This window comes from Pseudorasbora parva, chromosome 16 (genome assembly GCF_024679245.1).
Source record: "Pseudorasbora parva isolate DD20220531a chromosome 16, ASM2467924v1, whole genome shotgun sequence".
NCBI classification, from domain to species: Eukaryota; Metazoa; Chordata; class Actinopteri; order Cypriniformes; family Gobionidae; genus Pseudorasbora; species Pseudorasbora parva.
This window is the reverse complement of record NC_090187.1, coordinates 37,411,402-37,429,603: the sequence shown is the minus strand read 5'-3', so window position 1 is coordinate 37,429,603 and position 18,202 is coordinate 37,411,402. Positions and strand designations below refer to the sequence as shown.

Below are 18,202 nucleotides of genomic sequence, written 5' to 3'. Positions count from 1 at the left end.
CTTGCTTAAGAAACATTTATTTTAATTTTTATCAATGTAAAAAAAAATTGCTCTGTTTCATATTTTTGTGGAAAACATGATGCACTTCTTTCAGGAATTCTTTGATGAATGCAAAGTTTAAAAGAGCATTCGTTTGAAATATAAATATTTTTCAGTTATTTTAAAATATTGCTGAAGAGTAGTGCATATTGTATGTAGTGAAAATAATTAGAAAACTTTGAGATGACTTACCATGTCCTCAGCGGACCCTGCAATGAACATTTCAATTGAAGAAAAGCGTTCACGCTCAGTAGGTGAAGAAATGCAGACTCTCTCCTCAGGTGTAGTGCTGACTGACTCCGTGTTGCTCCATGTACACACTTCATCTGAAGCTCGGCCAGGAGGAATCGGTCTTCCTGCTCTACTAAGGGCTGCAGACACTTTATCTGAGGGGTTCTTTGGTCTCTGACCAGGCGATTTCCTCTCTGCAGGCACAGGTGCCATCTGTATTTCTGTAGGTGGAGGTAAAGGTCTAGTCACTGAATCTAATTCATCTATGTACCATGTCGTGGCTCGCGACCGCTTATCAGTTTCCACTGGAACTGTAAAGTCGGTAGGAACCGATTTCTCTGATGGCGCTGGGCTGCAAGAGTATGGCATGTCAGCGACACTGAACTGCTCAGAAAATGCAAGACTGGAGGTTTCACTTGCGGTATCATCCAAGTCACCTGGACCCTCCATGTTTCCAAAGAAGACAGAGTCTTGACCTGGGGTCCTGGGATCATCCTGCAAACCCTGCATGGCGTGGGGATGAAATCTGATGTCTGGAACTGACATACTCCTCCTGTATTTTAGAGGGGTCTTTTTCTTCTTCCCCTGAGCCTTCTTTCCAATCTTCAGATTAAACTTGGCTCTTTCACGGAAATTGGGCCATCCTTTCTTCTTTTGCTCCATTGTGTTTGTGGATGAGTCAACCCTTCAGCTGAAATTAGACAACTGTCAGGCAAAAGACAAGCAATGTGTGTTAGACAGTGTAAAAGAAAAACAGTGTCAAGTGTCAAGTTACAAATGAACAGTTTAAACAATCAAAGTAAAACAATGTGAACTTACACTACAGTTTAAAAGTTTGGGGTCACTAAGATGTTTTTAAAGAAATTAAAACATGAAAATAATCAAAAGTTACATTAAAGAGGCATTAAAGTAAATGCTGTTCTTTTAAATGATCTTTAAAAAAACTGAATAGAAAGAAAAATGTGTTGCGTCTCAATATTAAGCAGCTAAACTGTTTTCAACATTGAAAATAATAATGTTTCTCTAAAGGATCATCATGGGACAAAGACTGGAGTAATGATGCTGAAAATTCAGCTTTATCATCACAGGAATAAAATGACATTTTACCATAAATTAAAACAGCAAACAGTACATTACATTATTGTAATGTTTCACAATTTTATTATTACACAATTTTTCATTAAATAAATACAGTCTTGATGAGAATAATAGACTTATTTCAAAATCTATTGGAATGAACAACTTTGGAATGAAAGTGTAGATTCTAAAAAAGTTGTTAGCTGTAAATTAGCTACAAAAATTAACTAGAGAGGATTGTTTAAAATAACAATATATTACATATTACTCAAAAGTTATTATAAGTACATTATTATTATTATTATAAAAATGGCCTTATATGTAATTGTATACAAATCAGTTGTTAATTTTAATCCTGAATATTACAGTAATGTACCAATTGACTGGCTCCCTGCATAATTTACAGCATTTCTTATGAGATTTTTTTCTTTAAGAAAAACTTACATGTACAGTAAATAATATACACCAATCAGGCATAACATGAATAAAATGAATAACACTGATTATCTCTTCATTACGGCACCTGTTAGTGGGTGGGATACATTAGGGCAGCAAGTGAACATTTTGTCCTCAAAGTCAATGTGTTTGAAGCAGAAAAAAAATTGCCAAGCATAAGGATTTGAGCGAGTTTGAGTAGGACGAAATTGTGATGGCTAGACTACTGGGTCAGAGCATCTCCAAAACTGCAGCTCTTGTGGAGCTTTTCGGTCTGCAGTGGTCAATATCGATCCAAAAGTGATCCAAGGAAGGAACAGTGATGAACCGGTGAGAGGGTCATGGGTGGACAAGGCTCATTGGCTCACACGTGGGGTCCAATCAAACAGACTGTGGCTCAAATTGCCAAATTAATGCTAGTTCTAATAGAAAGGTGTCAGAAAACACAGTTCATCAGTTTGTTGCGTTTGGGACTGCATAGCGGCAGACCAGTCAGGGTGCCCATGCTGACCCCTGTACACTGGCGAGTGCCAACAGTGGGCATGTGAGCATCAGAACTGAAACACGGAGATATGGAAGAGAAGGTGGCCTGGTCTGATGGATCACATTTTGTTTTACATCATGTGGATGGTGCGTCACTTTCCGTCCGTGTGGAACACATGGCACAGGATGCACTATGGGAAGAAGGCAAGCCAGCGGAGGCAGTGTGATGCTTTGGGCAATGTTCTGCTGGGAAAACTTGGGTCCTGCCCTCCATGTGGATGTTACTTTCACTTAATTGTTTATTGCAGCCCATTGTCATCATTATGTTCTGTTAGTTTCTTTATCGTGGACTTTTAGTTCATCTTCTTTCTCATCATAATAGCATTCCATAACTACTATGGAAGTCAATAGCTACCCTCAACTGGTTTGATTACCAACATTCTTTCAAAGATCTTCTTTTGTGTTCAACAGAAGAAAGAAACTCATACAGGTTCGGAACAACTTGAGGGTGAGTGGCACTGGTGGTAGGCTACCCATACTCCTGTTAGCAGTATTTTTGGTTACTTGTTGGGGTACATGATGCTCACTTTTCGGCAAAGATAGTGAACTACTTCTGATTGTAAACGATCGCATGATGTTGGGCTGCCCTTCATTTTTTGCATCCTTTATTGTATTCCTTATATCTTGAGCAGCTCCATTTCTGAGCATAAAACATTTCTGTAGTACATTAGATCCATTCTGAAGTCTGAAGAGCATTCAAACAGTATGTTGAGGGTGTCCAATCTTGCTCCTAATGTCCAGCAGTTTGGCCACAACACACCTGTCTGGAAATTTGAGTAATCCTGAAGACCTAGAATTACTGGTTCTGAATAGGATTGGAGATAAACACATTTGCAGGACAATGAGCCTTCCAGTAGTAGGTTTGGACACTGTGATGCTTTTCAGGAGAAACGGACAAACACACAGATACTGTCAACGGTTCACACTTTGACACGAAACAGCCGTTATGCAGAGCATAAAGGCATGCGTGTAAACTGGAAAATATGCAGAAAAAGAGCTGGATACATTGTCTTTGTGGTGGAACTGTGAAGAGTGTCACACATCTGAAGGCTATCACATGACAGTGCAGATCACTATGACATGCTTTACATGTCTAGATCATCGAAGAAGTGTAAAAAAGTACTGAGAATATTTATTTTAGTCATGGTATGGGTACTGAAAAGTAAATGAAAAAGTAAAAGTGTAAAATGTGTCTGCCATTTCGGATCATTTAATTATATTTAAATGTAATACTTTTTATTATACATATGTAAAGTAAAAGGTTTTGAAAATGGTTCTCATGTTCTCATTAAAGTAAGTTTGATGCACAAAAATTTGAAAAGCAAAAACATTTCATAATGTCCTTAGGACACATCAGCAGATTAAGCAATTCAATTGTTAGCTCAGGAAGTTTTGGTGAGCAAAAAAAAAGCATTTGGATGTGTGTCTAAATTGTAGGTAGCAAACAGTACATTTAAATGTTTAAGAAGTCAAATTGACTATAACAGTCATTTGAACTGCTTTGTTAGGCTGTTTGAACTTTTAGTTAAATTATTTTCATCCATGACTTCTTGGTCATATCATTTTTAGCGTATCAGTTTTGCCTTAAAAATGTAAACAAGCAAAACAACGAGGGTTTTAGTTTCAACAGTACTTCAGTAAATAACTTTCATTACTAAAAGTTCAAACATCCAAACAAAGGGGGGAAAAAAATAGAAAAAAAAAAACTCCAGAGGCCTACCAGCAACATCCATTTATGTACATTTCTTTCGTCAGTAACAATTTAAATGATTAATTAGATAATATGAATTTGCATCATACTACAAACAAATGTTCAAGAGGGGTAAAACACTCTTGTTGATGTAATTGGCAGCTTAAATGATTAGGACAATTGGACAGCAGTAACGTAAAGTTTGAGACTGTATCATTACTGCAAATAGCTAAATATTCAGGTTTGCACACTTAAGTAGCTCAATAGACTATGTGTACCAGTAGAGCAATCATTTATTATGTATTTACACCAGTAACAACATTTGTAGCAGATGTATTTTGACAGAAACTATGTTACAATGAAAAAAAGTACTTTAGAACAGGCGTGGAGGCCTTATCTCTTACCTCTTTCCAGATAAATTACTGGACGTGTTTTCTTGTAGAAGACATGGCTGAAAACAGCATTAACCTTTCACATCCATCTGTAAGTGGCAGTAGTGCTCATGGTAGTGCTGTCTGCGGGGAGACCTTTCTGCTTGAACCGGTTTGTCCTTCCCGGGCGGAGTTAAGACTAGTTCTGCAGCAGCTACCGGAGTTTCGGGTAGTTTGCGTGCTTAGCGCGTTTTGTTTACATTCTTCCAAAATAGATACTTTAAAATATCAATGAACTCAATCTCAATTCAGTGGTGTTCATTTGCATTTTTCAGATTTATATGTATGTATGTAAAATTTGGTTGTTTGCGTTTTTCCCCCCCCCCTTTTCCTTAAAAACATATCTGAAATAACTAGTTTCCAATGCTTCTTGGGATTGAACCTGTTACGCTTGTAGCTTTACGACACCACTTACCTGCATGCAGTGCCACCTGCTGGATCATTCTCATATTGCATGTCCACGACGTGTGCTCACATTTTGTCTGGATCTATTATACTTTGAAACGCATTAAACGCAATACAAAATGTTTTCAGTTAATGAGTTAATAATAATTAGGATTTTCTGGGCTTAGTCTTTTTTTTAAGTTCCTTTTCTCTTCCTATTTGTTAAAAAAAGGTGTTATTTTTGTTCTTTTTATGAATAGACTATTCCTTTAAAAAAATGAGTGAAGCAATTCAGTGGTGTAATCAGCATGTATAAAGCAACATGCATTAAGCTATCATATATTTCATATGACAAGAAAACAATAAAGTATAGGCTGTCAAATTATTGCGTCCAAAAATAAAAGTTTATGTTTATGTGTGTGTGCACGGTGTATATAAAAATATATAATTTATTTATAAATATAAATATTATATTATATATATTTTTTCTTCTTCTTTATATGTCTTTATATGTGCGCACACACACACATTTGAGAAATATTTGCATGGTCTATACGTTATATAAACTTATAGACCAGGCAAATCTCTCTCTCTTTCTTTCTTTCTTTCTTTCTCTCTCTCTCTCTCTCTCTCTCTCTCTCTCTCTCTCTCTCTCTCTCTCTCTCTCTCTCTCTCTATATATATACTTTTTTAAATATATACACACGTGTGTATTTATATGTACATAATAACTATACACAGTACAAACATAAACACAAACTCTCTCTCTCTCTCTCTCTCTCTCTCTCTCTCTCTCTCTATATATATATATATATATATATATATATATATATATATATATATATAATTAATATATGATGTGCTGTAACTTCTTTATTATTAAATCAGAAGGTTGTAGATTTTTTTTTAAGAGTTCTATATACTTTTATTTTACTCAGCTTATTTCAAGAATTTCTTAGTGCTTCTCCAGGACTTCATATGTGTATAAAATGAATCAAACTGTAAAAAAAAAAATATTTGATCAAAAAGTTATGATAACATAGCCTATGTTTTTATATAGCTTTAACTCAACGTTATTTAAGCCATTATCAACTTTTTGTATAAGTTATACAAGATTCAACTCATTTTTTTAAAGTGAGTTGAATGTAATTTAAGTTGAAATGACTTAACCATCCAAGTTGACTTTAACTTTTTTTATATTCTATAAACAAATACATGTAATTTCAAATATCTCTTCTATTTTCTGTTGTCTATTTTCTGGTCTATATGTTTAATATAAGCCTAAACTAGATCATGGACAAAACATTAACCAAATTCTGCACTGAAGTTCCATGTGCACTGGCTGTGTGTTTCTCAGAGATGCAGCATGAAGGCACGTAGAGTGAGTATTTGAGGGTACAATGAGGTTTTTAATAAAGCGGACAGATTCTAATGTTTGGGACTTCACATGTGGACAAAGTCTACTCAAATTCAAAGAATTGTTCACTTCAGTTTGCACAGAATAAGCGAGAGAACCTATGTTACACAATAAAAGCCAATATCTTTACTTTAGTGAATGCAGAATACAAATTTGTACAACAATCTCTAGCATAATATCTTAGTCATTCAATAAAAAGTTCACTAGAATATTGTATAATGAAGATAAAACAACACATTCAAGGGAAATATAATGCAGATTAACTTAAAGTTCTCTCTCATGTTTTACTCTTTTGTTGTTGTTGTTGTTGTTGTTGTTGTCCTTTTTTTTATCCTTTCTGAAACATCTCGTTTCAGTTATGGCAACAAAGTCCAGCTTGTGCCGCCAAACGGTTTGAGCATCCAAACCGCAAACAGCTTCTTGAAGTGAACTAGTAACTACAAACAATTACCAAATACATAATTCTGATTTAGAAAAGCCATAAAGCAAAGCAGTGTACTCTTGCACAGCAAAGTGAAGAAAGTAAGCAACAAACAACTGTTGTTTCCTCTTTATCCCTTCCTTTGACATTCAACAGTTCGTGACGCACCAACGGATCGGCCTCCTCCCTTCAGATCTCTTATGTATTTCTCATGTGCATTTATAGGGACCCCTGATGTGAGGGTGATTCAAAGTGTGATGAGTGATATCAGATTGGATTCTGAACACCAGCAACTCTTTGGAATAAGGCTCTAATTGTGCATGTAGCAGAGAAACTCCCTGATTCCTAATCAAGCACTAATGTTGAGTGTTTGTGTGTGCATTCACCGCAGCGTGAAAATCCTGCATGTGTTTAATCCTCAGTGCTTTCAGAACACTGGGCTGGCATTATTGCTTGTCTACCCTGAAAAGCTTTGATTGCGATCGACTCTAAAAGATTTTGACAGACATCGTAAAACTTTCTAATGGGTTTCCAAGTGTTTCAAACAAAGCTCGTACATGTGAGATTAAGTCTAAAGCTATACCTAAAGCAGTGTTTGCATGGCTCTTGTGGTTGTCATATTTAGTCAGTGTGCCTTTATTTGTTAAAGGGATAGTTCACCCTTTGATGTCTCAGTTAATGAATATGGATGGACCCCGTTAGCTGTAATTGAAAAATAAATAAATGAAAAAACAGTTGAAACATTCTTTAAGATATCTTCTTTTGTGATAGTCATACAAATTTGTCCTGACTTGTTGAGTAAACGATGACAGAATTTCGGGGTGAACCATCTCTTTAATATGCAAGCACTTAAGGACAAAGGGTTAACAGTCATTTTCTCATTCATGAACTAGGCAACATTGTATGATTAATGGGCATGTATATAGTATAATATGCATGGTTTTATTTTTTTTCTCCTCTCAATTTATCTTATTTTTCATTAAGAATTCCTCTTTTAATGTGAATGCCTTGTGCTCCTGGCTATGTGTGGGTCGGGGACTGCATAGATTAATATCAGCTTATTGCCAGTTGCTGTGGCGCTCAAGAGGGCAGGGGTGGGGTGTGCACAATTACCGAATACATAAGAAATCTGAAAAGGAAAGCATCCGATGGCAAACTTGAACATACAAACTTTTTGTGCAATCCAGTAGAGATATCATGTCCAAGTTTGTTTGCATTGTCTAGTAATTCCATCTTTAGCTGCTGAATCCCCTGACGCTTTGCCACCTGAGGAGCAGTGCGGTGTGATGCAAGCCGGAGGCCACTGCTACCAAACAAACAGCCACACGTGAAGAGCCCCGCCACGGGGAGATTTGCGCACACACAGAGCGAAACGCGACGCCAGAGAAAGCTACAGCACCCCCTCTTGTCCAGCAAAAACAGAACGTTGCGACTGATGCCTCCTTAAGGTGTCTCCTTTACATTAGGAAATCTATAGATGAGCCAATTCACAAAATAACTTGAAAGGTGTTCTGTACATTGTATGCATGTAGGTATGAATTAGGGTTACTTAAAGATATGGTATTTACAATTTCTGAAATGAATTGCACAGGTTTTCAACAAAATGAGCTTTCTTGATGCCTGTAAAGAGAAATGTGTCTTGTACTGGATATCGATGAATAGTGCATCTAAGCCGTGATGGGTTAAAGTAGGCAGTGTGTTCAGCAGCTGCAGGCTAATCCCTCACAAAACACTTGTAAGAAACGCGACCATATTTTTTTCTTAGCATGACGAGTATCATTTTACAAAACAAATTAGACAGCTGAGCCTGAATCATACAGCTCTGTTGTTACAATTTCTTATGGACAGACATTCACCACCATTAAAGGGTAAACGACCCAAAAATGACCTTCTTGGACAAAAAAAAAACACTTTGATTATTACCAGTAATAGTCAGATTTGAAGAAAGTACAGTATAGTTAACAAAATAGTAAATATTAACCAGTGAATACTCTACTTAATAAGGATCTCGCCTTGTAAACTTGGCAGTAATCCACAAAAATATACTTTTTCTTGAATCTGGTGAAGGTACAATACATACGTACTTACACCAAAAGTGATATATATTAAAGTCGCTATGTACATAACAAAAGAAAAAAAGGTTTGGCTCAAATCTTTAATTTACAAACAGAACAGCAAGTGTTCATGGCTTTAGATATCGTTTCAAGATCTGCTTTGCATGTTAATCGTTTTCCAAGGTTTGTAACAACGCACACTATGACAGAACTAATATGAAACAAACATCGAGAGAGAAATGCTGAAAATTCCCAACCTACAGTACGACAAAATTACATAGAGGCTTTGGCTTGCGTTACCATTGAGTTGTTGGAGCTGCATGAATGTACATTGACCAATGGCGGCTACCTTTTCTCTTCCTATTTGTTAAAAAACAGCAAATAAAAAATAAAAAAAAGATTTTAAAATTTCATTGACAACCAGTCTAAATTTAGAGACATTTTAATTTCCTTGACTAATGTCTTAACTGAGGTGAAATGTGATCTCATTTTAGATAACAAGCCTTCCCTCGTGTTAAAAAAAAGAAAAAAAAAAACTGATTGGAATCTATCATCAAATACCTTTAAATAAATTAATAAGTGATATACTTCATATAAGGGCGAGTGCAGATACAGATTGTTTAATACATGAGCCCAACAGGCAGGAGCCTTCGGACAGAAAGCCGCCCCTAAACTTTCTTTGATTGTTTGTAAATTCAACAGCAAAAACAGCTACAAGTGTCAAACTGCACCAGTGACAACCATTATCGAAAATGTTTTCTTCATACATTGGACTCTCGCACAATGCAATTTGCATCAAGTACCTGATAACACCTGTTTTGTGAGTACACCATTCATTCTGACTGCTCGACCCGAGAATTTCTCTCTATCTCCTCTCATCTGTTAAACTCCGATATGTCAGGACATTTTCGATTTCTTTCCCCGTCCACCTACTTACAAAAAAAGTGAAATGACATTAAATTATAACAATAGAATAATAACAATAATGACCCTCCCTGCTGTCACTTCTCTCTCCCTTTCCCCCTGCCCAGCCCTGCGTGTGACTGACTGGCTGTCAGGCTCCAGACAGCTTTATGTCACCCAGGTGTCCATGCGCATGCGCTTGACCGTGGGGCTCTCCCTCTCTTCGCCCCCGGCGGCCGGTGGTCGACCCAGGCCGAGAGGAGAGTGGAAATCGGGCCTGTGATCCTCTCGGTCGCTTCCGTCGTAGGAGGAGCAGGAGGAGCTGAGGCTGTCGACGGGCGAGCGGCCCATGTCTGGACGGCCAGAGGGAGGCTGCTGCTGTTGCTGGGGCGGGAAGCCGGATGGGGTGACGCGCTCGCGTGGAGGAGAGATGGGCTCGGATTTAATGTTGACATTCTGGCTGGTGTTGATGGAGAGATTTGAGCCCTGAGGTAAGTGGCCGCCACCTCTGAACAAAGAGAGGAAATTACAAAATGACAAATTAGTACAAGTGCATAAAATGCTAACACTTTACATAAAGGTTTCATTTGGGTAACACTTTAGTTGGTAACACTTTATTTTACAGTGTTCTTGTTACATAAAATACATGTACTTACTAGGACTGTCAAAATTAGCGCGTTAATAACGCATTAACGCAAATTCATTCTAACGGCACTACATTTATTAACGCAGTGCGCATTTTCTGTTTGATCCGTGGCGTTGCCTGTAGCTGGAGAAATTGAGATAAGCCATAGACGTAAAGTGAAATTAAATAGTCACACCAAGCCAAACATGTGGATATGCTGTACGCAGACACACAAACACACACTTGCTGTATATTCTAACCCCTATCTCTAACCCCATCACAGATGCAGTAGCAAAAATTAATAGGGAAAGAAAAGGGTTAACATTAAAATGTCCATTCTAAACCCAAAAGTGCAGTTATTGCCTACAAGCTACCATATTTTCTGTTTAACTTTTATTAGACTCCAGGTCGAAAGAAAAGTGCTTTTTTTACACTGAGCACATTCTCTGCAGTCCAGCAAGCTCACTCATGCTCATGTCCGAGGTAAATCATTAACACCATCCCCACTTACAGTACATGCGTTTTACTGAAGTAAGTACATTACAATCGGCTAAAACGAATATGCAGGTTACTTTTCTGAACAAGAGTCCTCCCAAGCCCGTGTTTCTCACACTGTTCACGTGAATCACGGCCCAGTTCGGCACACACACACGCACACAAAATACCGGCAGTTAAATAGGGAACGTACATCTCTTAAAAGGGCCACACTATATTCCTACTCGTGGAATATGGATCTCCTCCAGATATGCCTAAGCTTAAATATAATTTTTAAGCTTAGGCTTAAGAGACATGAACAAGTTCTTTGATAAAAATATATGACCTTTAATGCATGTCTAGTCTTCATACTTTATTATTGATTATTATTGAATAAGTATGGTTTCACTAATAATAAACGTACATTTGCATAAAGCATGCATATTTGTCCATACCCATGTAGATTAGTGTAAAAAACGTAATTCAAACTTAATTTAAGATACATTTACAAAGGATAAAAATGTGCAATTAATTTGCGATTAATCGCGAGTTAATTCGTGACAATCATGCGATTAATCTCGATTCAATATTTTAATCGATTGACAGCCCTAGTACTTACCATAGTAATAATAGCAAATGATGCCTAATTACATGAAACTAACCCTGAACTAATCTCTTATCCTACCCTAACCCAATAGTAATTACATGTAGTTAACTAATATTACTCAGTACTTAAATGTAATGTAAATGTATAAACGTGTAATTACACTGTGAAAATTACACCTTAAAATAAAGGGTAACCATAAAGAGTTACCTTCATTTGTTAACACAGTTAACATGGACTTAGAATGAATAATACCTCTACAGCGTTTATTAATCTTAGTTAATGTTCATTTCAACATTTACTAATACATTATTAAAATCAAAATATGTATTTCTAACATTAGTTAATGCATTGTGAATTAACATGAAAAAACATTGTATTTTGATTAACTAACATTAACAAAGATTAATAAATGCTGTTAAAAATCCATTGTTAGGTAGCTAATGTTGACAAATATACACAAACTGCAAAAGTTATGTGCAAGTATGTAATGCTAAAATAGAGACCCAGATAGCCCAATAATGATATCCCACCCTCCATCTGTTTACTCAATGGCGCTCGTAGCAATAACAGCACCTGAATCATTTTAGAGGGTGGTATCTAATTAGAGCATGCCTGGCAGAATGTCAAAAACAGTTCACTAATGTTTGGATGGCACAACCACTGCGTTTAAATGAAAGCTTTCATTCACAGACTCTGGAAACATTTTAGAATCTTTTTTTCTGTCTGTGAGCCATGCCCTCTTCTGTTACATTGAACTATACAGACTTAGAAGTAAGTATAAAAATGTATAGCACTCTGTTACTCAGCTGTTCTATCTATCTATCTATCTATCTATCTATCTATCTATCTATCTATCTATCTATCTATCTATCTATCTATCTATCTATCTATCTATCTATCTATCTATCTATCTGTCTGTCTGTCTGTCTGTCTGTCTGTCTGTCTGTCTGTCTGTCTGTCTGTCTGTCTGTCTGTCTGTCTGTCTGTCTGTCTATCACAATTAAGCATGTTACCCCTGCCATTATGTGTGTTGATGTCTTCCATTTTAAAATGTAATTAATTCACATTATTATTTGCATTTATTTTCTTAATTTAAAGGAGTATAAATACCATCATAATAAATATGTATTAAATTTGGTTTAAATATTTAAAATACGTAATGTCCGTAAAATAAATGTCATCTTTTTTTTCTCTAAAAAGGAAGTGTGTAATTTGTGAACCTTTATTCTGCTAATAATAATAAAAAATTATATATATATATATATATATATATATATATATATATATATATATATATATATATATATGAATGAATGAATAAATAAATTGTTAAACAAACAAACAAACAAATACAATTTAATACATAAGTTCAAGATGCATTTACTTGAGAAGAACAAAATATTAAGATATGACCTATAAGATTTTTTTTTTTTTTCAGGAAAACATAACAAAAATCTGCATATCCCTGGTTTGCCTCTAGTATAACATAAAAAATACTTCAGCAATTTTTTTTATATTGTTTAATTGAAATTTTGACCTGGGCATCCATCCTTCCATTCTGCTTTCTACAAAATAAAAAATAAAAAATGTATGGCAACTAAGAAGATGTTTGACCTCATGCCCTGGCACAAGTGTTAGTAATCTGCGAACCTGTGTGTGTGTGTGTGTGTGTGTGTGTGTGTGTGTGTGTGTGTGTGTGTGTGTGTGTGTGCTTGTGTGTGACTGCACACATCTATGTTACTCACACCAGCGAGCTGAGAGCTGCCTGGCCCAGTTGATGCTGTTGCCATGCCGACATTGAGCCTATAGAGAGCCCTGGAGAGCCAAAGCCTTGCAGAGAGGAGAGCTCAGCACTGCTCAGGGAGTATTCTAGAGCAAAACAACACAGCAACAATCAACAACAGAGTTTATGAGTCACTCAAACACCTCTGCACTCACACATCAGAGTGTTTCAAGTATTTTTGTTAGGTTTATTATTGAGCTCCGAGCTAGAGGGTGTCATGAAATGTAGGGTCTTCCTCTTTTTTATTAAGCCACTCATAGAAGAATTAAAATGAAATCAAACCATGAATGAACGCATACATTACAAAGCAAAGAATTAGAGTAGGAGCCTGCGTGCGTGCGCGCATGTGTGTGTGTGCGTGTGTGGTTTATACTCACCAGAGTTGTAGGCAGTGGGCATGCCCGAGTAGACCAGGCCTTGTGGTGGCAGACTCGGGGTGGTGATGGAGACCACCGGTGTGGCCAGAGCCTGGGAACTGCTTATCCTCTGAGTGTTCTGCACACAGGACCAAATACACAAAGTTAATGAGATAGAAATCCCATCACAGATATGCAAGCAAACTTTATCCAACCATGTGAAGCCCTGATCTGGTGATACCATTTTCCACCAATAAGAGGCGCTGCAGATTCATTCTAGAAACAAATCAAATTGTTTTGCAGGATGCTATCAGTTTAACAGCTTTAATTCAGAAGTCCCTGGACAATATTAGAAAATATCATATCAAAAGTAAGACACTACAGAATGCCTTCTAAACATGGTATGTCTGTATACAAGTTTTGCTAAGGAATATACAGTGACCTGTGTTGACTTAAGCACAGGAATATATAGGAAAATAACAAATAAAATAAAAAACAAGCATTGAAACTCTCTTATGGGACCCTGAATTTGATTGCTCTGATTGATCAGAACAGAACTTTCTTCAGTGTGAACACAGTTTTGAAATTGCTTAGAGGTTGCTCAGGCTCCACTTTGTCATGTTTGTTTCTACTAAAGACGTTTCTACTAAAATACCTTAAAACTAAAAACAATTGTTGACATAGCAAGAGTATAGAGCTATAATATTATGAGGAAATGGTAGAATTTGCTAAGAAATATTTAAGTTTAAATTGAACTGAGTTTGACTGAAGACATTGTTTCGATCTTTTCTGAAACTCTGGAGTGATGCATGAGATAAATGAGGTCTTTTTCTCAAGATAGAAATGAGAGGCAGTAGACCTAGGGAAATGTCTTTAATTTGGTCTCCATTTAATGCCGCTGCTGTCTAGGAGACACAACTGATATTAATATTACTGATATCAAAGAGAGTTTATTTACTGGATATTGTGATGTACTAAATAAGGTAAATCTCTAATCCAAATAGTATCCAGCATGCAGTGAAATTAAATAGTCACCCCAAGCCAAACATGTGGACATGCTGTAAGCAGACACACAAACACACACTCGCTGTATATTCTAACCCTAACCATCACAGATAACTTTCTGCAATTTTTAGATTTTCAACAAAAAAAAAACATTTTCTCATGGGGACCACTTTTTTTAGGGGGGGATATTTCTGTCTTTGTGGGGACATTTTAACATAACATAGGGTACACCTGAACCACACACACACACACAATTTTTTGTGAATTGTGGGGACTTTCCATAGGCGTAATGGATTTTACACCATACAAACTGTACATTCTACTCCACTACACTGCCCATCACAGGAAACATTCATATTTTCAAAAAAACATAATTTAGTATGTTAATAAATCCATTTACATTGTAGGTAATCTCAGGCTTATATTACATTGTGGGTACTAGGCTTGGGCGGTATCCAAATTTTGATACCGTCATACCTCCTCCCTATTTTACCTCGGTATACGGTATTACCGTGAATAATTAAAACATTATGATGTAAGGCTCAGACAGCGTCAACAAACTGTTGGCTTGGCTTATATATATATATATAGGCCTATATTTTTATTTTATTTTTTACATTTGAGCCCCTGCCCCTGAGAAACTCTCTGCACGTTTTATGCTTACCGTTATGAGACAATTGTCAGACAATTGACTTTTTTTTTTGTGAGTCCCATGTCCACTTGATTTTTGTGGAGTTCATGCTTATTGCTTACATTGCCAGCTGTGTGACAAAAGGCTTCGGCAATATTACAGCATAGTCCGAGGGTGCGCTCGGTTTTTCATCCACGCAGCAGTGAGTGGATGGTTGTTTCGGATTTGCGCCCTTAGGTTCAAGGTATTTCCATCTCTCGCGGTCATCTTTTTGTTGCACAATTTGCAAATTGTCCTCGTCTGTATTTACCGTCAAAACCCAAAATACTTCCAAACTGCAGAAGTTGTGTTCTTTTTCGAGACCGAATAACTCAGTGCCCGACTCGCCGTCTTTTCCCCCCTCTCTCTCTCTCTCTCTCTCTCTCATCCACGCTGTCACAACAACGCATACACATATTTAGGCATTTAATAAATAAATAGTATTTAATATGTAAATAGTTTAATTAGTTCAACTTATTAAATATTTAATAATTAATTGTAAATCAGCAATATGTAAGTTGATCTGTTTTTTTTTTTGACGGTTTGACGGTATTGAAACTGATACCGTTGCTATTTTTAGATCCCGCGGTATACCATTTTACCGTATTACCGCCCAAGCCTAGTGGGTACATTTGGTCACACACACACACACACACACACACACACACACACACACACACACACACACACACACACACACACACACACACACACACACACACACACACACACACACACACACGCACACACGCACACACGCACACACACCTTGCCATTTTGCTCAGTTTTACATTAGCTGAGGTAGATGAATATTCAATCTACACACATTGTTTGAGAGGGACATTAAGTCTCTCAACTAATGTGAAATATAGATGCTACAGAACAGTGGTCTTTCAAAATTGTAAAATGCATTCACATTACTTTTTTTTGCTAGTGAAAATATTTTTCTCTGAAGGCATTTGGCGTTCTCCTCGACTGATGTCATCATTTTGGACTCGATTTCATTTTAACATCATCATAAGTAAAGCAATCACTGGCCTGGCCAAAAGACAAGAAACACGAGTGAATAAGAATTTGGGTAATGCTCAAAAATGTCGACTGCTAGAACTTGTTTTATGTGTATTATGTTTCTTAAAATTCTGCTTTGACTGACCAAAGCTTTTATGTTGCTTTAATAATAAAAGTATTACCATTGGTGAGGTCTTAGGGAATATTAAATAATTACTAATGATTGCATCTTTGGGGATTCTGTGGATTCATCATTTTCCCTTTCTTCTTCAAATACACCCACAGCACTCTTCTTTTAGCACAAACACATACACACATACATTTCGGAACATACTGTGGCTCTTTAAAACTTCCTTAAAAAGGCTCAGTACATGCAGTGAGTTAGTGAGTCACACACACAACGCAGACCAGACATCCACACAACACTCATGAGTTCATCCAGTTCATGTTGGGTTTAGTGTACCTTCATCGCAAGCAGTGGAATCATCTCACTAAGCTCAGTGTGGCTCTGCCAGTTAAAGCAGTGTGATTTTAAAACCAAACTCAGTGCTGTATCAGTCTTGTAAAGGCATTCTGTGAAACTCACCAGCTCCATCTCTTCCTCCTCCGACTGCTTCCAACAAAAGAGCAGATGAAGCCGTCAGTAAAGAGCCAGGTGGCAAACCTAAGCTGAGCAGTTCTCACCAGAACGTGCCTTTAAAACTAACTTATTCAAATTCAGAGACTGAAGCGTGAACCGACCGCTGCCTCAGGTTACTTGCAATAAAACTGGAAATTCAAATTCGGAGTCAAATTCAAATGAAAAGTCAAATTTGTTGGCACTAATACACAACATTTTCATTCCTCATGGCCATGTGGTTTGTGCAACACAGCAATTAGGTGCAAAATGCTAAACAAAGGGAGAGTAATAGTGGAGCAAGGATAGTAGTAAAGTATTATTATTTTTTTTTTAAGTCCTTAGGGGAAAAACAAATAATTGAGAAGCTTGACCTCGCGGGTAAGAATGTGCTTAACCCTTCACCTCAGACACTCATCCATACATGAGCTTATGTGTCCAATAGCTCCATCAATCATTTTGCTTCCATTGGCACAGTCCTCCACTTGATTTAATTGATTATTTACAAGAGTGGAATAGCAAACACTAGATTAAATGAGAGGTAGAAAATGTAGCTGAGAACATGTGAGAATATAAGAACTAACATTACATTTGAACTTGCATAAGAATATAATAATACCTTTTAAACAATATTTCTTAATAATTTTTGATAAATTATTTATATATATACACACACACACACACACACACACACACACACTATACACTATATCTGGCTGTATAAAAATATACACATATATGTGACATACAGTCAAACCAAAAATTATTCAGACCCCAGATATCATATTTTACTAGTGGGTGAGGGACACTATAGTTATTAGTGTCAAATTATATATTATACCCAAAAAGTTCTTCATACAGTGGACTACCAGTAAAATTGATTTTAAAAATTGACACTTTGACCTGGCCATGTTTTGCTTTAGTGTTTTTTTCTTTAATTGCTAATACAGCCTTTTACACCACAGACTGAATAAATGAAGCACTGCTTGGCAATTGGTTGAACTGAATTGGTATTATCTTATTGTAAACTTAAATGTATCAGCTGACAGCTGATTGGTTGATTGAAATCCATTACATATATTTCTATCAAAGTTATCTGACATTACCAAGATGAATTTGTTCTTGCCTTTGTGACACAGTTTAAGTTCTCATCATATCGTATTATATATATATATATATATATATATATATATATATATATATATATATATATATATATATGCACAGAATTTATAAATATAGACATTATATAAACAAACTTTTTTGTTAGACGTGATTAATTGTAACAAATTAATTTGACAGCACTAATTTATATATATATATATGATATATGTATATACATATGCAATAAGAGACACTGTAATGCCATAAAAAGTGGCAAAGAAATGAAGAAAGAAAATGAAGAAGAAAAAAGGTTACATAGCCTATGGGCC

At 36.4% G+C, this 18,202-nt stretch overlaps 2 protein-coding genes across 14 annotated transcripts in view; both read right to left on the bottom strand.

Annotated features, from left to right (window-relative positions):
• Nucleotides 1-4,818, bottom strand: part of mctp2a (multiple C2 domains, transmembrane 2a) — a 66,001-nt gene extending 61,183 nt beyond the window's left edge. The window contains exons 1-2 of the mRNA XM_067418919.1: nt 4,420-4,818; nt 232-975 (exon numbers count right to left, since the gene is read on the bottom strand). Of these exons, the coding sequence (XP_067275020.1) occupies nt 232-933 (702 nt within the window). The 5' untranslated portion in view covers nt 934-975; nt 4,420-4,818. The remainder of the gene's footprint in view (nt 1-231; nt 976-4,419) is intronic.
• Nucleotides 4,819-6,218: 1,400 nt separating this feature from the next.
• The window catches only part of mef2aa (myocyte enhancer factor 2aa), a 97,172-nt gene continuing 85,188 nt past the window's right edge, over nt 6,219-18,202 (bottom strand). For 7 of the 13 annotated variants that reach the window (XM_067418906.1, XM_067418905.1, XM_067418907.1 and 4 more), the window contains 4 exons: nt 16,740-16,766; nt 13,492-13,609; nt 13,077-13,200; nt 6,219-10,133 (listed from right to left, as the gene is read on the bottom strand). In XM_067418906.1, coding sequence (XP_067275007.1) covers nt 9,794-10,133; nt 13,077-13,200; nt 13,492-13,609; nt 16,740-16,766 — 609 coding nt within the window. In that variant the 3' untranslated portion in view covers nt 6,219-9,793. The remainder of the gene's footprint in view (nt 10,134-13,076; nt 13,201-13,491; nt 13,610-16,739; nt 16,767-18,202) is intronic. The other 6 variants (XM_067418911.1, XM_067418914.1, XM_067418915.1 and 3 more) reach the window with 2 other exon arrangements.